We start from the raw sequence: 5,742 nt of genomic DNA, 5'->3' as shown, positions 1-5,742 counted from the left end.
CTGTAAGCTGACCGACAGCTTGAATGTCATTGGTTGAATTGTGTGTTGCTGAAATGGCTACCTGCTTGACCTTGGGCCAGTGCATGCTTAAAATCAACTAGGCATTTAGTGAAGTGATTTATGTGATAGTAAAAGTAATCGCAGTCCTTGGTAATTAACCTTTGACATTCCTTCTCTAAATTAAAAAACTGTCAGCCACACTTGGCATTAATAACACAGGTGTAACATTATTACACAGGAGTACCCTGTTTAATTGAAAAGTGAATAATACAGAAAAAATAAAGTTATTGTGCAGTGTCAACGCAGAATACTGAAATGATCCGTCAAGAAGCAGAGCACTATGGTTTGTCAGAATCTTGCAGAAGATAATGCAGTATATTCTGAGCAGTAAAATCTAATGAGGTGAGCCAATTGTAATCCAGTCTTCTGTTACTAACATATTCCAATGGTCACAACTGCAGTACTGATTATTTTACAATTAATGCTTGACTCCTAAAAAAAAAAAAAAAAAAAAAAAAAACGCTTACCTTAATAGGCCCAGTGCTGAAACGGATCTTCCTACTGGCTGGCGGTTCATCCTCATTCGGCAGTCCTGGGATCTCTGTGCAGCTAGATTCCGGTTCATAAGCCTCATCATCATCAGCCTCTTCATCCTCATCCAGCTGACTCCCACCAGAGTCCTCACCTATACCACTGTAGGCACTGATGTCTATCAGGTCAGCTTCTGAATAATCCTCCTTTAGGGGCTCCTCCTCTCCTGCCTCCTCATCTTGAGTGGAGGCGTCTCCTTGGTTCAGCCTGCGTTCATCTCTCTGCTCAGCAGTCTCGTGACTGCTTTCAGCCTCCCCATTCTCCAGGGAAGCGTGAACCTCCGCGTGCACCAATCTGCTGCCTGCTTCCTGGTTGCTAGCAGAATCGTGCTCCCCAGGTTTGGAATCCTTATCTGTATTGGTTCCTGCTGAGTCTTGGAGTTCCTTTGAGTGCTTTGCGTTTGGCTCTGCAGACAAAACAGACGCCTCATCTGCTGATGGCTTGTTGTTTGTTGTGTTAGCTTGGGATCCTGTTCTCCTTGGACTTTTAGGGGCTGCGTCTTGCTCCTTAGCCTGCGAGTCATTTTCTTGGCTTCCTGTTTGAGGGAATGTTAGCACTTTTTTGGGGATGATTTTGGGGCGAGAGGTCAGAATTGAGGTTGAAGTTGGCCGATGGAGATTGTTCCGCAATTCTGCCTTCTCAAACACGGCGCTCAGCTGGCTGACAGTCGGTGACACTGCTTCAACAGGCCCACCTTCCGTGTCCAGTCTGTCCAGGGCTTCTGTGCTGCCATTAAATCGTACGACCACGTCCAGACGGCTGTCCTGGAAGCCTGACGCACGCTCCTTCTTCAGGAGGATTCGGTTAGTGGCAGCCTGCTTCTCTTGTAGGTGACGCTGCTCAAAAATCTTGCGTGTCTCCTGCAGCTTAGAGAAGCCAGAGCAAGGTCCACGGCCACCTGTCCCGTCAGGCTTCCCATCGAAGCGACTCACACGCTCTGAAACGGTTCCGCCTAGCTTGAGAAGTGCGCTGTGGTCTACATTCTCATTAAGACTACTGGCTCTTGGCAAGGAGAGCCTCACTGCCTGGTCTTTCATCTTTGACGGATCTTCCTCATCCCCAGGGGAGCCCATCTGCATGAACATGTTCTTGATGCGATGGACATTGGAGCCGTACCTGCGACCCCGTCCCAGAGGTCGTGACTTCCCCTCTTTGCTATCCTCACCGTTCGCAGCATCAGGGTCTTTGACTGGCTTAAGTGACTGGATTCCTGCCTCATACGCATTCCTGTGTGGCGACGCGCTCCGAGCTCCGAGCGTGGTGCTTGTGGTGCCGCTGGCTGCAGATGGGGGTTCAGTCTTCATCATGGTTAATCAAATGGTGGTAAAGAGTAGTTGTAACGGCATAGCCTCCTCCCTTTTCCTCTGCAAGTGGAACCCCATCAGTAGTAGCAGCAGCAACAAACATGAAGCAGACACAAACCAGGGGCCATTATCAGTATTATGAAACAGACGAAAAAGCGAGAAGAACCTTTCACAAATATGGATGAGAATACAACAAGGTTTTTTATGAAACATATCATGCTTGGTAAATCAGGTGAGAGCACACGAGGGCTAAAATGCTAGCCAGACCTACAAAGATGGCCAATATGGTGTCCCACTTTCACACAACCCAACAATTCACACAACTCAATCATATGGAAAGATATGAAGGTTAATGGCAAAGGTTATTTAGATGGATCTAGGTTCTAGTTTTCTAAAGGGATTCTGCTTGGATCCTAGTAGGCAATCCTCTGTTACAGGGTTCTACCTAAAACCCTTAAAGGTTCTCTCAGCAAGATGCTAGATCCAACCCCCCACCCCTCCACCCCCCAAACCTTTAAGGCTAGGGGCGGGGTTAACATTTGTACATTTCCTCTCGCCTTCATTTGTGTGAAATCCAACAAAATTCAACCGAACACCCCGCCTGTTCAGCTCAATCTGTACGATCCAGATGAAGAAAGCACACATTTTAGGAATCCGCTATTAATCTACTTTATTACCCAGCGAGTAGATATGACAGGGTACAACACAGGCCTAGATTGTATGCACATTTATGTCCTTGTAATTCTTCTTATGTTACTATGTCAATTGCAAACATTCAACCCCTATTTGCTCTGGATTTCTTGATTTATTGCTCCTATAATTGCATTCAAATCAGAACGTGCTCGTGCAATACTATACGAGTACTGTCGTGAAGGTGTGATCTTGATTAAAACATTAATAGGCTTGGATAATAAGCTTCCCAAGGCCTATAAGAAATAAATCCGAATGCTCTGCTATGGCCTGTTATATCCTGGCATGGTGCAGTAGGCTTTGTTATAAACCCCTGCCTGTGATTGATGCCACTAATTTCATCTAAGCAGGTTTAGGCTTTAGTTCTCTGAAACACGACATCCTGAGTAGGTGCTTTTTATATGTTGTATAAAATGGTGCAATAAACTACAGCCTGTCGGGATAGATAGTAAGCGATTCGTTTGCGGTGTGTCAGCGAACAGCAAGGCTGTCAAAACACGACAGAACTGTAGGACCCTGCGGAACGGCGAGGCCCCCGCTCACACTGCCTAATACAGAGGCTACATCCCAAACCGCAGTACTACCGCACTAAACCGCATGCCCAAATAATCCCGCAAAAAAAGAGCAATATGTCAAAGCAGAACGCTGTGCACGCGCTGCCATGCGATTTAGTGCATTAGTATACGGTTTCGCATGTAGCCTTTGTCTCGCTTACGTCGCTTCCTGCATCTTCTGTCGCCCAACATAACGGTTCTCTTTTTCAACCAGAAAACAGAAAGGAAGACAAAAACACACACACACACACACACACACACACAACTGTTCGCGCAACAGCCACTACACGGACTCACCTTGTTTTGGTTTTTTTTGTGTGTGTTCATCAAAAGGTCCAGTGCGTTAAACGCCGTCCGCTGGCGAGTCCATTGTGTCCGCGAGCCGTTTTCAATCTGTCGGTTTCCCCGCGAGCGAGCAGCAGTGACGCGGCCGCGGTGTCTCTCTCCCCGGCTCGCGCTCACAGCTCAGCTCACAGCCCCGCCCCTCCTCTCGCGCGCATGGCATCACTGCTTCCATCACATTTTCCTCCTGTGGGCTTGACGAGCATGCAGCGTGTTAGCATTGCTCGGTGTGTGGATACTACAGATACAGATACAGTTCTGTGCAAAAGTTTGCATCCCCATGGTTTGTGAGTGAAAAATATGCCGCTGTGTTGGTGCTCATTTGTAAGAAGTTGTTGGGGTACGCTATAACAAGGCAACAATACAAATTATAAAGCAGCAAACAGAAAAAAAATGGATAAAAAACCACTTGGAAAAGAACAAGAATTACTTAACAAACTTAGATTACAAAAGCTGGTCAGAGGAAACAAAGGAGGTTAAAGACAGTTATAAAGCCAAAGGATACGCATGCGAATGATTTTGAACAGATTTTAAAATAATACTTTTAACAGATTTCCACCCTTAATATATTCACTCATTCATTCGATCTTCAGTTACCACTCAGTCAGGGTCACAGTAGTTCTGCGTCTATCTAAGGAACACTGGACACGAAGTAGGAATACACCCTGGGAATAGGAAGCTGGTCTATCACAGGGCACCATACGAGCACACACACACACACACACACACACACACACACACACACACACACTCATTCACACACAATAAAGGGGCCATATTTATTTGCTAATCTACCTACCGGCATGTTTGTGGACAGTGGGAGGAAACCAGAGAACCCTGATGAAACCCACACAGACATTCATAAACAGTAACCCGAGCTCAGGACCCTGGAGTCCTGTGAAATGGCAATACTGCTCTCTGTACATTGTTAATAATAACAGATTTTATTTAGCAATTCTAATTATGTGTCCATTCTTGAAGAAGACTATAAGAGAGAAATGACAGGCAAAGGCCCTAAAGCAGATTGTTTAACTTGCATAAAATATGTGTTTAGGGATAGAAGTTTATCTATTCATCAGCTTTTGTTGACTACACAAGAGAAATTTACTTTAGGCCCAAATAACCCTTCCAGTTTGGTAGAAACAAGTTTGTTTAACCATTAAAAGACTCTTTAGGAATACATTATTTAGGCCACGACATTCAGCAATGAATGACAGGCAGTGCAGAAATATACTAAATAAGATAAACATGAGACATGCTTTTTATTGTTTGATCCACTGAGATTATAGAGTAGTCAGATTGCAGCATTTGCAATCTTTTGAGAAAGAGAGAGGGCAGAATCTTACTGGAAAATAGGACTTAGTATTAAACATGACTGGCAAGTGCTATTTCGTCATAAAATATATATCCATCCCCCTTATCCTACACAAGAAAGTGGGCAGCCTGGAGCCGATCCCAGGGAACTTGGAGCACGAGGCAGGGGACACCCCGGACGGGGTGCTAACCCATCACAGGGCAAAATCATACACTATGGACAATTTGGAAATGCCAATCAGCCTACAACACATGTCTTTGGACTGAGAGAGGAAACCGGGCTACCCGGAAGAAACCCCCAAAGCATGGGGAGAACATACGAATTCCATGCACGCAGGGCGGGGCAATATTTGAACTCCCAACCCTGGAGGTGTGAGGCAAACGTGGTAACCACTAAGCCTCTGTTATAAAATGTAGAATTTTTCAAAATACTGATATCTGCTGAATAACACAAGTTTGTAATAGTAGGAACCGGAGTGTCACAGCGACTGGGGCCTTTTATGATATGCTTGATTTTGTTGATAAATATGTAGTCGCTTCTTTTCTTTTTTTTCTGTTGCCATTAGACAACAGAAAAAAGGCACATTAAAGGACATTAAAAGAGCATTTTTAAAAAAGAATAACGTTATTTTAATAAACTACAATGTGAAGCCATTTATTGTCTGTTAAAGAACAAGTGTTGAGTGACGTTAATGACCTTTGACATTAAAATCCACAGCAAATTTTAGATTTTAGTTCATTAGCTTAAGATCAAATTTATATAAAGAGTGAATTAATCAGACAAGATGAATGAAACCACTGCAGCAGTCGACACTACACCACTGTAGGAGACACACTGACCCATTTTGGCATGACGTGTGTCTTCTCTGGAAAGCGCATTGAGAAGAGCGACACCACGTGACGGGTTGGAGACATGACACCTAGAGCCTAGAGAAACGTCACTGCTA

General features: G+C 44.7%; 1 protein-coding gene across 1 annotated transcript in view; it reads right to left on the bottom strand.

Moving 5' to 3' along the window:
* The window catches only part of ppp1r9ba (protein phosphatase 1, regulatory subunit 9Ba), a 55,322-nt gene extending 51,258 nt beyond the window's left edge, over positions 1-4,064 (bottom strand). Inside the window, exons 1-2 of the mRNA XM_053613110.1 lie at positions 3,437-4,064; positions 528-1,955 (exon numbers count right to left, since the gene is read on the bottom strand). Coding sequence (XP_053469085.1) covers positions 528-1,898 — 1,371 coding nt within the window. The 5' untranslated portion in view covers positions 1,899-1,955; positions 3,437-4,064. The remainder of the gene's footprint in view (positions 1-527; positions 1,956-3,436) is intronic.
* Between the last annotated feature and the right edge of the window lie 1,678 nt (positions 4,065-5,742).

This window comes from Ictalurus furcatus, chromosome 2 (assembly GCF_023375685.1).
Source record: "Ictalurus furcatus strain D&B chromosome 2, Billie_1.0, whole genome shotgun sequence".
Taxonomy (NCBI): Eukaryota; Metazoa; Chordata; class Actinopteri; order Siluriformes; family Ictaluridae; genus Ictalurus; species Ictalurus furcatus.
The sequence above is the reverse complement of the archived record's forward strand: the minus strand, read 5'-3'. Positions and strand labels throughout refer to the sequence as shown.